Source organism: Lepidochelys olivacea (assembly GCF_965140295.1).
Source record: "Lepidochelys olivacea isolate rLepOli2 genome assembly, chromosome: 6".
Classification (NCBI taxonomy): domain Eukaryota; kingdom Metazoa; phylum Chordata; order Testudines; family Cheloniidae; genus Lepidochelys; species Lepidochelys olivacea.
This window is the reverse complement of record NC_140416.1, coordinates 26,017,641-26,034,311: the sequence shown is the minus strand read 5'-3', so window position 1 is coordinate 26,034,311 and position 16,671 is coordinate 26,017,641. Positions and strand designations below refer to the sequence as shown.

Genomic DNA, 16,671 nt, shown 5'->3' with positions numbered 1-16,671 from the left:
AATATTACTTTAGAATTTGAAACCTAAGGCAAGGCTGATTTTTTTTTTAAACATTGACGGATTTAGTACCATGTCCAAAACCTGTCACCACAGATTTTGAAAGCTAGTATTCCATTTAGTACAGCATGCTGTAATATCACAAGCTTATCTTACCTTATAACGACTGTATTGTTGAATAAATATTTTCAGAAACCTTTTTGGCCATTCATTAATATAGCACATGCTTTCACAACCAGAAACGTCACAATCAAGATAACTATACTATATGTTAAGTGGCTTTAAAGTTCTGATTTTCGCATCTCTCAGATATTGTTAGGTAAACTACCCACTATCCTAGATTCTTCCTCTTGGCTCTGGTACTGTGACAGAGCTGGCTGCTTGCTATTCATTAGTTCCTCACTCTGTAACAGTGCATTCACTTAAACTAGTGTCAGATTACAAGGCTTCCACTTTGCTACCTGCACTAAAATAAAATTTTTTAAAAAGTTCAGATCTGTCACATGCCAATTTCTGTCTTCTGTGAAACCCATGAAAACCCACTGGCCTCCTTTGCAACAGCAGATTACATCACAGAAATTTTGCTTTTAGACAAGATTAATGTTTATGAAAACATAATTTACATCTAAGGTAAAGGAAAAGTTACTGTGACAAAAAGTCCAAGGACAAATGTGAATGTTTAAGCATATTCCTTTTATTCTAGGTTTTCAATATCTTTGCATTACATTTTAAGTTAAATGAATGCTTCACGTTGCATTATAAATCTCTTCTTGTCCTCCGAAACCAACATGATTCCATATATAATTGATTGTCTGGGACTTTTTTCCCCTGCAACAAAACACTTACTGCACAATTAAAAGTTAGACACCTATGCACAGGGCAAGATTGTTTGACTGACAGTATAAATGAGCAAATTGCCCCAGTGAACTTCAGAATCCAGGAAAGAAAATGTGTGTAAAAATCTAATAACATGGTCGCACTCATAAGTTGGTGCTATACAATGAGCCAAATTCTCCACCGATCAACTGACCTCCACGGGTTTTCACATTGGGTGTAAATTCAACACAAAATCTGGTACAATGGACCTAAGCACTGCTTCTGGCTAAGGTGCCATAGAAGGGTGCTTAAGACTCTTGAGAAATATGTCCAAACCACTAATAAATTCTCCCAACAGACCTCAGACCCAAAACAGCAACCCTTCTCCCTGTCTGACTGGAGGACAGACCCTGTAGAAATGGTACACTACTTACACAATGTGCTGTGCATCATGGGTAGGCTTGGAAAGATGGTCAATAAATGTCAATTTCACCGTACACACAAACGGACAAAAATATATTTCCATTGACAATAATAGAAATTTACAGATAGGCAAAGAAAGAAAAATGCTGGTTACTAGACTTTGATTTAAGGATATTTACTTTATATATTTTGACATGCGATGTTGACAATTTGTGTTTTAACAGTGACAAAGCTTTAACTTTTTGAATCTCAACATCAAATGTCATTAAATAATTATTGTCTGACCCCCGCATTGTCCCACCTCCATAATTTCCCAACACTGTGAAAATTTAAAATTCATAAGAATTGGGAAAAAAAATCTTTACAAATAAACATTGATATTATCCATCAAAATTATATATATAAAAAACCAAAACTGAATTCTGCCATGTCTAGTCATGGGGCTGTAGCTGCCATATGTTTAGTTTTAGGTGGAGGTGGCATGTCCCCCTCTCCTCCCAGTTTTCAGCAGTGGGAGGGAAGAACACAAGTGTCTAAATCTTGCTGTTTATTCTAACACAACATCCAGCCTTTTCTCTCTGTCCATTCCACCACAACTCTCATCAAAACCTTCATCATTTCATGACTTGACGATCACTACCTCCTTCTCTCTGGCCTTGACAAAGGCATGCTTGACAAAAAGGTAGTAAGTCCATTCAAAATGCTGCTTCTAGGATCATTTTCTTGGCCTGTTGCTCTGACTGTGTCACACGCCCCCTCCCAATCTACAACCCTCCACTGGCTTCCACTTTTGCACTGCAAACATACGCTGCTTTTTCTTCACCTTTAAGATTTTCATGGCTGGGGTCTGCCCTACCTATTAATGATCCATTCTGGCCTTCGATCTATGAAACTCTACCTATAAACTCTAAACCCTCCCAGCAATACCAGCCTGTAGTGCCTGCTCATCAAATTTTCCCCTCCAACACCTTTGTGCTCTGTCACATACTACCTCTTATGCAAGGAAGAAACTCCCCATAAAAATCTGCACAGCCACGCCTGGTATCATCTTTAAAATTCCTCTCTCCTGTGATATCGACAAAACACTTGATTGAAAACTAGGCAGCTCCTGTGCTGCAACTGCAGTGTTTTCCATTCAACATTGCCATTTTCTAGCAGCCTTGTCTCCCCCACTCACTGGATCGTTGTATCCATCTGTTGTCTCTTGTCATTTGCTTATGTTGTAAGCTCGTTGGAACAGCCACTCTTTTGTGACACGTGCACTTTGCCTATCACAATGGGTGCCTGTTAGGGGCTCTTCCCAGAATGGATTTGGCCTAACAACACAAAATATCAGCCTTTTATACCTATCTAATCCTTAAGAAATAAAAACATGGAAGACAATTGAGAGGAGAAACAGGGATATACGGTTCCATAGATTTTAAGGCCAGAAGGATCGTTAATATAATCTACTCTGACTTCCTGCATAACACAGGCAATATAATTTCACCCGGTGATTCCTGCATCAAACCCATAACTTCTGGTTGAGCGACAGCTTTTTATTTTTATTTTTTTTAGAAAAATCCAAGACTTCAAGTGATGGAGAATTCACTACATCCATTAGTAAGGTGTTCCAATGGTTAATACCCTCACTCTTAAAAACCTGTTCCTTATTTCTCATCTGAACGTGTCTAGCTTCGCCTTCTGTCCATTGGCTCTTGTTATGCCTTTGTCTGTTAACTTAAAAAGCCCTTGACTGCCAGAAATCTCTTCCCCATGTAGGTATTATAAACTATGATCAAGCCACCATCCTAACAGTCTCTTTGATAAGCTAAACAGATTGACCTTTACAGCCTCCCGCTATACATACAGTTTTTTCCGGAATTCAAATAATTCCTTTAGTTCTTTTCTGAATCCTTTCCAATTTGCCAATATTCTTCTTAAAAAGTGGGGACACAACTGGACATGGCATTCCACTAACGGTGTCCCTGATGCTATATAACCAGTGGTAATAATACTTCCCACTTTTCTACTTCTACTAGATAGGCCCCTGTTTAAATGTCCAAGGATAGCACCTGCTCTCTTAAAGCCACCACATTGCATTACAAGCTCATATTCAGCTGGTTACCCACCATGAGCTTTATTCATTTTCTGAGTCACTGCTTTGAAAAATACACTCCCCTCACATGTGACCTAAATTTTTGATTAATTACTTAAACATTAAATAGATTTGAATTAAAACATTTTGATTTTAATTAAACATTAAATAGATTTGCTTTTATTTGCTGCTGTAAAAAAACATTTTATTGCAAACAAAAACAGACGTAAGAAGCAGCAGAAGACAACATCAGCCTAAAAAAAAACTTCTAGGAAAAGATCCCCCACACGCACTTAAGGCTACACTGTCTGGCCATACAGATTTTGCTACATACCGTTTTTAATCTTTTTACTACCGTAATTCCCACACATCATATTTTCACTGATGGTCATGGATTTTGCATGTTCACAAAGAACCTCCTTCTGCTTCAATGGAGAAAGAAACACACTACAAGTTCATCTCCATCAGTACAGTGTTCAACTCAGACTTCCACCACAATCACGTAACACACTGCATACTTGTGCACTAGGGTGACCAGATATCCTGATTTTAGAGGGACAGTCCCGCTATTTGGGGCTTTTTTTTATATGGGCTCCTATTACCCCCCACCCCCGTCCCGATTTTTCACACTTGCTATGTGGTCACCCTCTTGTGCACAGATGTCTACCCTGCTTATTTGCGAATGTTGTTGAAATTGTAATTAAAGTTTTCTGTTACATGTGTTGTAAGGGAGATTAGTATGTTTCCTTATCTGTTGGAGGTAAAAGATGTGAAAAATGTATTATGTGAGTGTTAGCTCATGGTGAAGAGATGTCCCATAAATTGACATTTCCTTGCTTTTAAGAACATAAGAATGGCCATACTGGGTCAGACCAAAGCTCCATCTAGCCCAGTATCCTGTCCTCCGACAGCGGCCAGTGCCAGGTGCCCCAGAAGGAATAAACAAAACAGTTAATCATCAAGTGATCCACCCCCTGTTGCCCATTCCCAGCTTGTGGCAAACAGAGGCCAGGGACACCATCCCTGCCCATCCTGGCTAATAGCCATTGATGGACCTATCCTCCATTAATTTATCTAGTTCTTTTTTTAACCCTGTTATGGTCTTGGCCTTCACAACATCCTCTGGCAAAGAGTTCCACAGGTTGACTGTGCGTTGTGTGAAGAAATACTTCCTTTTGTTTGTTTTAAACCTGCTCCCTATTAATTTCATTTCGTGGTCCCTAGTTCTTGAGTTATGAGAAGGAATAAATAACACTTCCTTATTTACTTTCTCCATACCAGCCATGATATTATAGACCTCTATCATATACCCCCTTAGTTGTCTCTATTCCAAGATGAAAAGTTCCAATCTTATTAATCTCTCCTCACATGGAAGCTGTTCCATAGCAACAAAAATTATTAGGGGTCTTTTCTGAACCTTTTTCAATTCCAATACATCTTTTTGAGATGGGATGATCACATCTGCATGCAGTATTCAAGATGTGTGCATACCATGGATTTATAGAGGCAACATGATATATTCTGTTTTATTATCTACCCCCAACATTCTGTTTGCTTTTTTGACTGCCACTACACATTGAGTGGATGAACTATCCACAATGACACCAAGCTCTCACTCGAGTGGTAACAGCTAATTTAGACCCCATCATTTGATACGTATAGTTGGGATTATGTTTTCCAATGTGCATTACTTTGCATTTATCAGCACTGAATTTCATCTGCCATTTTGTTGCCCAGTCACCCAATTTTGGGAGATCCTTTTGTATCTCTTCGCAGTCTGCCTGGGACTTAACTATGTTGAGCTGTTTTGTATGATCATCTGCAAATTTTGCCCCTTTTCCAGACTATTTATGAATATGTTGAATAGGACTCGTCCCAGAACAGACCCCTGGAGGGCACCACTATTTACCCCTCTCCATTCTGAAAACTGACCATTTATTCCTACCCTTTGTTTCCTATCTTTTAGCCAGTTGCCAATCCATGAGAGGAGGTTTTTCATTGGGTGGTGAGGAAGAGTAGGATGTCACACTTACTCAACCTATAGTATTTATTGATATAAAAATTAGCTCAGTGAAAACCAGTGCAGTCAACAAACCCAACCAAACAACATGTCAGGATGCATAATACTGAAAATGTTATAATGTCATTGTATAAATCAATTTATTTATATGCTTATCCTATCTCAAAAGGATATAGCAGATATAGAAGGCAATCAGAGACAGATGATGAAACCTGAGGCATGGAAAAACTTCCAATATGAAAAGAGACTGGACAGATTGGAACTGGTTAACTTACTTAGGAGTCCAAGTCAGAGATTTAGGACAGAATTATAGAGAATAATGAGTAGTACAGAGAAGATCATCTGAGTACTTCAATTTGCACCCTTAAAATACAAAGAACAAGAAGGAATTCCATGCAATTAAAAGGAAGCAAATTTAAAACTGATAAAAGAAAACACTGTTGTCGCATTGCATAATTAATCAGTGGAACTTGCTACCACAGGATATCACTGAGGCCAAAAACCTGTAGGATTAAAGAGTATCGGACGTTTATATGGATAAAGAGAACATTCACAGTTACGTTAGACACTAAAAAAACAAAAGGAATGTAAACCCTTGTATTTCAGGGAGTAGGCCAACGTCTGGCAGGCATCAGGAAAAAACTTCCCTTAGGAGCAGGTTGTTCCATAATTGCCCATTATTGGAGTTTCTTTCCTCAGAAGCATCTAGTACTGGCCACTGTCAGAGATAGGATTTTTGACCATTGGTCTAATCCATTCTAGCAATTCCTGTTACTATCAGTGCAGGCATTACAGGTTTAAAAATCAAATGCATTATTACTAGACCAATGCAGAGACAGAAAGATACTTTATGTAAGTATGAACACACCGTGGCAAATGGAAATTATTATTTTTTCCTAAATGAACTTCAATAAATGCTCCATTAAACCTAGAAGGGATGCAAACAAACCAATAATGAACAGTGTGATATTTCCTGCCCTTTCTAAATTCTGACAAATTGGAAAACAAATTGATTCTAAGGAGTTTTGGTACAATGAACATCTGTGGCCTGGTTGTTTAACATAAGTTAATTAGAGCTGTCCTTTGCATAAGGGTATATATAAGCTATTACTTGAAGTGTCAAATGTCACAAGATCACATGTCTCAGAGTTCATATTACCTTGATGCAGTTACAGAGAATGCTTTGAAAAATAAATGCAGACACTTTCATTAAGAAATAAAACATTATTAACAGAGTCACAAAATAGGGTTTGTTAATATGGAGATACTATGCACTCATTATTTCAGGGAATACTTACTACAGTTGTGTAATTTTAAATCCTAGGATACAACTAAGTAAATAATTTCCTTGTGGATTGTTTTCACACTATTTAAATCTATGACATTTCTTTGCTTGTAATTTACAATATTAATAAAATGTATCACTCACAAAATATTTTAATTATATGTGCATAGTAATCTGATATTCAGTTGAGATTTATTTATTCTGTAGAAAAAATATTGTGAAAAATATCAGAGCTATGTGATCTCAAAAACTGTAATGCAACTGAAATAATGCAACTTGAAAGTTAAACTTTCAAGGCATACTGCAGGGTCCATTTGTTTCTCCTGGCCTTTAAGAAGAGTTAGAGGATACCGAAGCACTAGGCAATATGTTGGGATATAATTTACATTTAGGGCTTCTGCTTGGTAGAAAGGAAGAACTGATTAACATTACAAAATCAAATACAAATGTAATTTGATTGATAGGAAACACAGAACCTGTGTAAGGGCATATTTTACTGTTCTAACTCAAAAGAATAAATATTTGAAGTTATTGATGCAAAACAGATTAAAATTAATATTACTGCATCACTAAAACCATGCAGTTTAACAGTTTAAGCAAGAGGCCTCATCCTGAAACTCTTTATTTAGGTGGGTAGTCGTTACTCTCACATTCATCCCATTTACTTTCACTGAAGTATGTTGACAGTAAAGATTACTTGCATGAATATTTGTTAGCAGAACTGGACCCAGGATGATTTATAAATTATTGCCAACATGAAAGGGAATAGGTCCATAGTCCAAGACCATAATTATTGCCTCAGAGACACAGGCCTATCAGATCTGTTGCCCAACCCAATGCAGAGTTAGAGACAATGATGGTTAGCAAGGCAGACATTTTATTAGACATTTGTAATCATTGTCATGCAAATTGGGCTGCTAGATACATAAAGAATATTTGCACATAATTGCGCATGGCCTACTGGACACATAAAAGTAAAGACCAAACAGAATTCCTCAACATCACTGGCCATCAATGCTGGTTCCTGCAAATGTTGATTATTTGGCTTTGGGCTTTCAGGCCTGGGTTTACTTTCCCCATTGTGAACTGGCTAGTATTGATTTGATTTGACTCAGATGAAAGAAACAAAACAGCTTTTGTTTAATAAAGGCAGCCCTGCCAACTTGCCAAGTCTCATATCTTCCAAGGGACACTTATTTTTTCTGAAGGATTTTTAAATCAACTTGAAAAGTCTCCTCTTCTCTTGAGGGAGTATGTTGTGTGTTTTTCTGTGACATTTATCAAATTAACGGTGTCTGTTTTACACCGCCCCGGTTTGGGAGCCCTGGAATCCAGGTCAAATTCAAGAGATAGAAGACGGAACCAGCCAACTTGTCCGGCACGTTTCAATCAAGCCAGCGACTTTCTGTGCCTTGAACTAGAAGTGCTGCCCGGGAGTGAAGTCCCAGTCCCCCGGGAGAGGTTTTCTCCCCAGGGCTCTGGGAGAAATGCTTTGTTCTGCTTCAAGCACTTCACGCTCACTCCCCTCCCCAGGATCCGGGTTAATTGATACCAAGAGTCCACAGTCCCAGCAAAATGTCCCCTCGCCTCTCCCAGCGAGCAGCCGCCACCGAGCCGGGCAGTGTGGTGAGAAAGTCACCGACTGCAAAGGGCAGAGCGGGGCTGCCGCGCGCGCTGCTCTCTTACCTTGTGCCTGAACTCCCGGGCCACCTTCCGCTCCATGACAATGGGGGGCCCCGAGGCTGCGGCTTTCCTCGGGCTTGTTTCCTGCTCGCGGGCAGCTGCTCCTGCGGCTCCGCCTGGTCCCCGGCAGACGGGCGAGCGGTGCAGAGCCCGGGCCGTGCGCTAGAGGGAGCGGCGCGGCAACAGGGCACCTGCAGCTCAGCAGGGCGCTCACCACTTTCAGTCCCCTCTCCACCGCCAGTTCCTCCTGGCTCCCCTCCGCGCCCAGCCCGTCTCCCTCCTCTCCCGCCGGTAACCCCCGGCACGCAAGAAGCCGAGCGAACGAGCAGAGAGAGCCTTGACCAACAGAGAGCTGCTGAAGCTCCGCTCCCCTTCTCACCCATTTTTGTAACTCTTTTCCTTTTCCCTGTGGCCAGCAACAATCATTTAAAAAAACAAAAACAAACAAACACGAAGCGGGCTCCCCAAACCGGGATATTGACTTACAAATCATGAGTGTTCTTTTAAAAAATAAATTTTGAAAGGGTTTTGGTGTTTTTTTTTTGGGGGGGGGGGATTGAACCTTTAGGGTATACGCAGCCAGGTCTTCAAGCATTTCTCTGCGTCCATGACAGCATTGCCAAATCTGATGGATTTGATCAATTTAGTGTTTTTCTTAAAGCCCTAGGTGAATACTCCAGACATTTCAGCTTTCATAAAAAACAAGAAGTTTTTAACCTTTGTAGTTGAAGCTCAAACGCTCCAGCACCAGGTGGCAAATAAAAGAGAACCCAGTGTAGGTTTCTGTTTCTTAGGGCTGCATTGATTCGTGATTTCTGAATGCTTGGGGTTGTCAGTACTACCACAAGAACAAAGATATATTTTTTTAAATCGATGTTGAGATTTTTTTTAAATGGATGTTGAGATGTTGAGAGAGAGCCCATCTTTCCAGGGGCTGGGGCTTTAATAAAACCAACAAACATTGCCAGACTAATGACAAAAATCACTAGAGTTGGCAACACTGTGATAATTCTCTTGGGTAAGGCTGAGAGCATGAAGAATCCAGTGAGAGTTTATTGAACCAAAAACCTTGGCAATTTCCCATATGAGTTTTAAATCCTGGCATTCTTGGTATGCTGCTCTTTGACCACACTAGAGTGAAGAGGCTCATCACCTGGCACAATCTGTTTGGCAGTTTCTAAAGCATTGGTGACATCAGTAATATTATTTATCAATGCAAAATATTTGGGGCCATAAACCAACTTTTCATCTGAAAAGAGCAAGTCATAAACACCGTGGTGTAATTTAAGTGACTTTTCTTGCATCCTATCAATACAAATCAGATACAAAGTTATGACAAACTATAAAAACAAGTCTGCCAAAATAAGGGAATTTAGACATATTTGTTTGCTATTCTTTCAGTCCCTCCTTTAGTACTTAGTTATTGCAGCTGACATGGACCTGATCTTAATTATGAGAGCAATCCTTATTCAGATGAGCAATCCCACTGAAGACAGTGGTTCCTCATGTGAGTAAAGTTACGTACATGCTTAAATGTGTATAGGACTGGAGCCTAGGAGCTTCTAAAAAGAAAAGAAAGATTGGGCCCCTGGTCAGGAGCCCAGTTTGAGGCTCATTTATGTCAATAGCAAGTTTTCCATTGATTTCAGCAGGCTTTGGATCAGGCCCCAGATGCAATTCCTAAACACAATGGGAAGAATTGAGGTAGATATGATAGCAGCCTTACCTCTGCATGCTTTGCTTTCAACCCGGCCCCACTTTAAAAAAACCCAGTTTTTATGTTTTTTCAGCAATACACATTCATTTACTTAATAAATATGACCTAATAATATGCATTTCTATTAACAATGTTACAGGGAAGTTACATTATTATAAATACATTAGCCAACAGGAAGACAGCAGGGGTGGTGATGTGGGATTCTGATTGCCGCACAACAGCAATGCAAATAAATAAAAGCTCAACTTAGATGGTCTCCAAAATACATTTTGTTAAAAACTGTATACTTATACATTATGAAATGTGCTATATGCATATAAATTGTTCAATTATAACATATACTGTACTAACAGGAATAAATTGCAGACCAAGAGAAGACTAGGCTGAAAATTCTGGTCGCCACCGCACTCTCTTTGCATTATTCTGGAACGATAAATGGAGTTGGAAACTGACCGCATCTCACAGAGTTGACTCCTGCACCACCTCCTCTGCATCAAGAGAGAGAGAGAGAGTGAGTGTGTGTGTGCGCGTGTGTGGCTGGCAGATAATTTATTGGAGATGTTAAAAGTTGTCTGAGTTTAAACCTGGTTGGGGTAAAAGCTGTAACTGGCTCCTTCTCTTCTGCCTCACTACACCAGCAAAACACAGGCATTGCAGAAGATGTGGACCTAGGGCTCTTACTAATATTTAAGAGGACAAGAATGACACATTCAATATATCCACAGATCTTTAGTAGAGACACATAATATTTTCCTGAAACATAGTCAAGAGCCTGACCCTAATGAAAACCAACACACAGCTGAATGAAGAGTAAATGCACACAAATAGTTGACAGAATATTTGATGCAGTTTATATTATAGATGGAACTGGTGGCACTGCTTATAGTCAAAGCTGCCTTACACTTTCCACTATAAGACCCTGTTTTCAGTTGCTTATAACTTTACCAGACTTGGACAATTGAGGCTGTAATTTTCAGTGCCTCAAGCTGATTTTTTAAGTTTCAGATAAAACAATTCAGCTATTTCCAAAAATGAGATTAGTGGAAAATACGCTATTTAGTCCAAATTAAAAAAATCCTGACAACTGTTTGAAATGCTCTAGGACCTCCATGCTTTGGAGCAAGGACTTTACATTTAGCAAGAAAAGTTGCACCTTGTTCTGTTCCCATGAAAAGTCACCCAAATTAGGGCAAATTATAAGCCTTTGAAAACCTCAGTTCTCACATGCTCATTGGAGGTTTTGGGAGTTTGGTGGCTAAATCCTGTGAAGATTCTCCTTGCACTGAGCATGCACCATCTCACAGCAGTAGTGGCTGAGAAGGACTTCCCTGAAATCACTTCTCTCAGCTAGTGGGAACTGATAGGCTGCTCTCAGTCCTATGCCCAGTTCCACAGTTGCCTTGTGCCCTGCTGGCACCCAGCCTATGTGGAGAAGAAAGCTGCCTGAATTGAATGCAGAAGGGACAAGAAGCGGGCCTAGCGGAGGGAATAGATGAGGCAAAGAGCTTGGAGTGGAGAGTCTGGGTCTGGGACAGGGATTTCATGAGAGGGTGTGGCTGGGTGGAAGACAGACTGGAACTGGCTGGGCAAAGAGCCTGGGAGCCGGGGTGGGGGTAAACAGAGACCAGATTGGGAGCCACTGAGACCAGACAAGGAGCTGGCAGGGGAGACTAAGACTGGAAGCCTGAGAGGACTGAGATAAATCAAGAAGTTGGAGGTGGGGGTGCAGGAGAGCCTGGGTTAAGGAACCTAGGAGACTGCGGTGAAGAGTTTGGTGTAAGACTGAGATTGGATGAGGATCCTGGAGAGGGAGTCTGGCAGGCAAAATGAGAGGAAGATTGGGACAGTCCTGGAGCCTGAAGAGAGAGTTTAAGACAGGAATTTGGAGCATGGGGAGGAGAAGGAAGAGGATTGGGACAGGGCCAGGATGGAGGAGACAGGGTCAGGCTTGGGAAGCAAAAGAGCTGAAGGATCTGTAAGCATTAGAGAACACTCCCTGCCAAAACCTGGGGTCAAACAAACAAACAAACAAACAAGCACATCCTTAACTTTATTGCAGGTTGTATCTTCGTTAGGCCTAGGAAGTAAGAGAGATGAGAGAGGTAAGTAAGATCCTTTATTGGACCAACTTCTCTGGCGGAACCAGGTGGAAGGTACAAGTTTTCAAGCTATACAGGGAACCCAATTCATTTCAAGCGACTGCCTCCAATATGTCTTGTCCCTTCTCCTTAATCTGTCGCAACTTGTATTTAGCTCAGGCATTCTGCTTCCTTCTCCAGATATGAAGAAAGACTCTATGTAGCTCAAAATCTTTGCCTTCCACTAACAGAAGTTGGTTCAAAAAAGATATTAACTCACCCATCTTGTCTCTCTCATACTTATCTTTAGGCACATGAGTAGGCTGAATGCCTTCAATGAGACTACTCATGCATGCAGGACCAGGGTATTAACATGGGATTGTGCCAGATAAATGATTTTAGTGGGAATTAGATGCTTAACCAGCTTAGGCACCTTTATACATCCCACTAGGTGCCACTCTGTATCTTTGGGTGCCTAAATACTTTTGAAAAGCTAGTCCCAAGTAAACTGATAGTATGCATTGCAACACACTGGTAAATAGCTTCTAAGCAGAGAAGTGATTAATATGGCATTTCGGTACACAGACTTTCAAGCCAGACATTTTCACTGCAGAATGCAGAAATAGGTATGCAATATATTTCAATTCCATCTCATTCAAATGTGACACCTTCCACAAAGTTATAGTCAATGAAAAGTGAAGTAATTATGATAGTAAATTATTTTTAAACACTGTATATCTGAAACCACAAGGCCTGATTTCAATCTTCCTTGCCCCAGTCTCTCCCCTGCCCCCCCAATCAGCATAGCTCCATTACCTAATGGGATCAGAATCAGGCCAGCATGTCCTAACCCAAATCTGCTTCAGTCCTTCTAGGCTGATCTCATCTTGGGAATTTACCTTGCTAGTATCATTTAAGGCAGCAGTTCTCAAAGTGTGGGTTGCAACCCCATTTTAAGGGGATTACCAGAGCTGGTGTTAGACTGGCTGGGCCCAGAACCAGAGCCTGAGCCCCACTGCCTGGGGCTGACGCTGAAGCCTAAGCTGGAGTCCCACTGCCCAGGGCTCAGGCTTCAGCTTCAGCCCTGGGCAGCAGGGCTCAGGTTACAGGCCCCCCACGGCCCAAAGATGAAGCCCTTGGGCTTAGGCTTTAGCCCCACTGCCTGGAGCAGCAGGGCTCAAGTAGGCTCAGGCTTCAGTCCCCACTCTTGGGGTCATGTAGAAATTTTTGTTGTCAGAAGGGAGTCATGGTGCAATGAAGTTTGAGAAGCCTGGATTTAGGGTTTATTCTCCTGTCACTTGCACTGGTACTACAACAGGGTAACTGCAATAACTTTAACAGAGCTACTCCAGATTGACACATAGAAATGCAAAGAGAACAAAACTTATAGCCTACTTGCTTCCTCCTGTAGACAGAATGGCATTTTGCATAAAAATATAGATATGATAAAGCAAATACCACCATACACAAGCTGGAAGGAACGAGAATCAGTCAAATTCATTCTGTGGGGAATGCATTTATTCAACTCCTTTAGAAATTGCCCTAAGTCCTTCCAGCTGATAATGCCAAATTGCCTATTGGTAGATCAATGCTAGCCACATCTACTTCCTTCTGTATGTTATTAAACTGTGCTAATGCCCTCAAAGCCTTGTCAATGCTACAAAAAATTATCCAGTGCTGACACCGCATGTCAGCAAGGGGAGCAGCTGAAGATGTTTTAATTTTAAGTGTAGACCAGGGCAAAAATGTATTCAGCACCATTTCAGAAATCATTGTTAGAGCAGAGGTATCTCCATCATACAAACCTCTTGTCTTCTCCCTATAGCAACCCCAGCACCAAGGGGCACTTTAAGGCTACTTCTCCCAAGCACAAGATGCATGATCTTATCTTTCCCTTGTCTCCTACATAGATAAAATAACATGAAAGGTAGCAAGAAGGCCAGTTATACATAATGTATAACTTATCTGCAGAACTCACAGCTGCAAGATATTATGGAGGGAAATCTTTTTGCAAGAGGATTAGACATATAAGATTGAAAGATAAAATAACTACTTTTTTCATGCTTCAGGTGATAAATTGGTCAAGTGAAGTCAGAAAGAGCAGGGGTAATGCAGTGTTAGATGTATTATGGAGATTTTATACCTCCTCTGGAGCATCTGGTAAAGAACTCACTGGAGACAGGATAATGGACTTGATGTACTATTGGTCTGTTCTGGTATGACAGATGTCACGTTACTGTGTGTATAAGCACAAATATATATGTATACAAGTCCACAAACCCATCCCACCTTCTGAAACAGCATGCTTGAGATCTGGTAAGCTAGTTCTGAAGGTTACATTATTTCAAATATAAACCATATTAAAATTTGATGCAACTCTTTTTCCTTGTTAGCTTTGGGGAAGAAATTCCGTCTTAACAAATATAGCACACACAGACATCAAAATGGGCTTGCTGTTGGTTCCAGACGTTGTTTTTTGATCCTTAAGAAAGTGGAAAAGATAGACAATGCAATCCTTATTACTTACAACCAGTAGAAAGGTTTCAGTGAAAAACAACCTTGCATACTTTTATAGTTGGTCCCAAAAATGGATTGCGTTATCTATTTTGCCTGTGTCACTTGGATCCTGCTGCTTTTGATCTGTTTTCATAATTTCCATTGATGTCAGTAGAATCAAAGGCAGTATACCCTGTGGGCCAGTGAGAGGAGATGGTGAATATGGGTCCTACCTTGGACTGAAGGCAGTGTACAGCCTAACATACCTGTTTGGGATTATTCAGAAATAATTGTGGAGAAATTAAAGAGGAGAAACCTTTTCCTGTCTGTCTTTCTCACTTTCAGTCTCCCCAATGTTTACAGATTGATATTTTCATCAAGAACTCCATCTCTTTTCCATCATTTCAGTAGAAATGAAACAATTGTTGCGGCAAGAAACACAATCCACAGAGACAAATTACAAAGGGAGAAAAAAAATCTTTTTAATGACTTACTGTTAACAGACTTCCTAAAGCAGTCAGAAAAGGATTCTTTTCATTTGAGACAGTTCTCACCTGGCACTGGCAGCCTCTAAAGACTCTGTTATAAGATATGCAAACCTGAAGAATAAAGGGGAGTGAGGGGACAGCAGATGGAAGAGGGATAGAATAAAGAAGAAGGGAGGGAGACAGAGAGAGAAGGGATCAAAAAGAGGAATGATAGAGAAAAGAGGGAAAGATAGAAGAGATGAGTGAGAAGTAAGAAAGAGGTAGGAGAGAGGGGAAGGTGGGTGTGAAAAGTATTTCCACACAGAGGCAATGAGAGGGATGGAGCTCAGGAGTGTGAGTTTACAATGAGAAAGGAGTAGGGTTACCAGAGACTGTGGAAGTCACGAATATCAGCCTAGCCCTACCTATACTCTGTTCTCTCCACACCTCTTTCTCCCTCTCTCACTTTGATGTTCAATGATAAATTTGCAGCTGGGAAACTTTTATGCTGATGCTAGCATAAGTAATCCTTCTACTAAGCCCTGAGGAATACTTGCTGGAAGCTGGTGACAATTGCTTGAAGGTGATAGTGGCAGATCCTTCTAAATTCTCAGCATCTAGGTCTGGTGCTTGAGTTTAACCATGACAAGCTCTAGCTTCTGTGAATTTTTTGTGTGGGTATGCGCTTATAGGGTACAGAGGGTTGCATTCTTATTTCAGAATTATGATACTGCTAAGTATTTCTGAAATATTAGGAATGTCTCAGCATGAAACAGATAATGAATGTGAATAACCTGAAAGAAAATTCATCAGCAGAAACCATTTTCCTGAATTTACAACATATCTAGGTAGGAGGAATTGCAGGTTGGTGAGTAAAACACAAAACCCACCATATCTTAATTTATTCCCACTGTTTATTCTCTTTCTTTAGTATGTGGTTTCCCTCTTACAGGAACTGTTCCCCCTCCCATTATGCCTTCCTGAGACTGGCCTTTTAAATTTGGCAGAGCTAAACAGCTCCACCTTTAAGTAGCCATTTAGTAACTGGATGCTTGTTGTATCTTTCTCTCTTTACTTTTTTTTTTTTTAATATTTCTGAGAAACTGGTATATTTGTACTTGAATAATGTACTGATATGTTATCAGCTCTCTTAATTGTGAGCTTTATAGAAAGCTTCCTGAATACAACTCTTTATTCATAGTGGATTTATCTAACTACTTAGCCATGTATATATGGTGCATGCTACCTATGTGATTTGCTTTTGCCTGAATCCAGCTCTTCTGAAATAGGTATTAGTTTTTGATGGATTTTATTGTTAAAATTTTTCATGTAACTTTTCCATCTCCTCTCTGACAACATTTGATCTTGTAGTCCTGGTAGGGCTATTGCCTTCAATGGGAGTTCTGCTTGGGTTAGGACTGCACAATAGGCCCTTACTGTGAAATGAAGGAAAGCTTGGACTCTCTTGTAGAAAGACTTCTCTACATGTTCTTCTATTTGTATAGTACTTGCCTTTACATATGGCATCTGCTATCAATAGGAATAGAACTGCTGACCAGCCCTAGGTGTAATCTAGAAAGGATAGGCAGCAGAGACATCTCCATTCAGTCAC

The 16,671-nt window shown here is 40.4% G+C and overlaps 1 protein-coding gene across 3 annotated transcripts in view; it reads right to left on the bottom strand.

The window, feature by feature from the left end:
- Window positions 1-8,488, bottom strand: part of USH1C (USH1 protein network component harmonin) — a gene marked incomplete at its 3' end in the record, with an annotated part of 99,389 nt that extends 90,901 nt beyond the window's left edge. The window contains exon 1 of one of the 3 annotated variants that reach the window (XM_084631089.1): window positions 8,305-8,488. In XM_084631089.1, coding sequence (XP_084487215.1) covers window positions 8,305-8,340 — 36 coding nt within the window. In that variant the 5' untranslated portion in view covers window positions 8,341-8,488. The remainder of the gene's footprint in view (window positions 1-8,304) is intronic. The other 2 variants (XM_084631091.1, XM_084631090.1) reach the window with 2 other exon arrangements.
- Window positions 8,489-16,671: the final 8,183 nt, after the last annotated feature.